The 1286-nt window shown below is 54.7% G+C and overlaps 1 protein-coding gene across 1 annotated transcript in view; it reads left to right on the forward strand.

The window, feature by feature from the left end:
- The window catches only part of ILVBL (ilvB acetolactate synthase like), a 28202-nt gene that overhangs the window by 17748 nt on the left and 9168 nt on the right, over positions 1 to 1286 (forward strand). The window contains exon 8 of the mRNA XM_017739065.1: positions 387 to 530. Coding sequence (XP_017594554.1) covers positions 387 to 530 — 144 coding nt within the window. The remainder of the gene's footprint in view (positions 1 to 386; positions 531 to 1286) is intronic.

Genomic DNA, 1286 nt, shown 5'->3' on the forward strand with positions numbered 1-1286 from the left:
GACTTTGGGGTCAGAACGACGTGGTTGTGGGTCAAAATGAGGTGGTTTTGCGTCAAACTGCGACCGGACGCAGCTGCTGCACAATTCTGACGTCTTCTGGAAGCCGGGGAGAGTGGGGACACAAATGAGGCAGTTCGGGGTCAAAAAGAGGCGGTTTGGGGTCAAAAAGAGGCGGTTTTGGGTCAAAATGAGGTGGTTTTGCGTCAAACTGCGACCGGACGCAGCTGCTGCACAATTCTGACGTCTTCTGGAAGCCGGGGAGAGTGGGGACACAAATGAGGCAGTTCGGGGTCAAAAAGAGGCGGTTTGGGGTCAAAAAGAGGCGGTTTGGGGTCAAAATGAGGTGGTTTTGGGGACAAAAAGAGGCGGTTTGGGGTGAAAATGAGGTGGTTTTGGGTCAAACCGCGACCGGACGCAGCTGCTGCGCAATTCCGACGTCTTCTGGAAGCTGCGGCTGGCCCTGCAAGGTCAGGGGAGAGTGGGGACACAAATCGGGACTTTGGGGACACAAATCGGGACTTTGGGGTCAAAATGAGGTGGTTTTGGGTCAGAATGAGGCGGTTTTGGGTCAGAATGAGGTGGTTTGGGGTCAAAAAGAGGTGGTTTGGGCCAGAATGAGGTGGTTTGGGGTCAGAATGAGGCAGTTTTGGGTCAAACCGCGACCGGACGCAGCTGGGCCAAACCAAGAGTTTGGGTCCTTGACTGAGCTGGTTTTGGGGTCAAACTGAACCAGTTTGGGGCTTTGACTGAATTGGGGTTGGGGTCAAATTGAGCTGGTTTTGGGGTCAAACGGAGCCAATTTGGGGCCTCAACCGAGCTGGTTTTGGGGCCAGACTGAGCCAGGTTGGGGCCCCAAATGAGACACATTTGGGGTCAAACTGAGCTGGTTTTGGGGTCAAAGAGAACCGGTTTGAAGTCTCAAGTGCACCATTTTTGGGATTGAACTGAGCTGGTTTGGGGTTCCCAACTGAGCTGGTTTTGGGGTCAAACCGAGCCAGTTTGGGGCCTCAACCAAGCTGCTTTTGGGGCCAAACGGGGCTGCTTTGGGATCTGGATGGAGCCACTTTTGGGGTCAAACTGAGCCAGTTGGGGACCTCGACTGAGCCACTTTTAGGGTCAAACCAAGCCAGATTGGGGCCCCAGCTGAGGCACATTTGGGGTCAAGCCAAGCTGGTTTTGGGGTCAAACTGAGCCAGTTTGGGGCCTCAACGGAGCCAGTTTGGGGCCCCAACAGAACAGTTTTGGCGCCCCAACCAAGCCAGTTTTGGGGCCAAATGGAGCCAAGT

The sequence above is a fragment of the Corvus brachyrhynchos genome, unplaced genomic scaffold (assembly GCF_000691975.1).
Source record: "Corvus brachyrhynchos isolate BGI_N302 unplaced genomic scaffold, ASM69197v1 scaffold527, whole genome shotgun sequence".
In the NCBI taxonomy this organism is placed as follows: Eukaryota; Metazoa; Chordata; class Aves; order Passeriformes; family Corvidae; genus Corvus; species Corvus brachyrhynchos.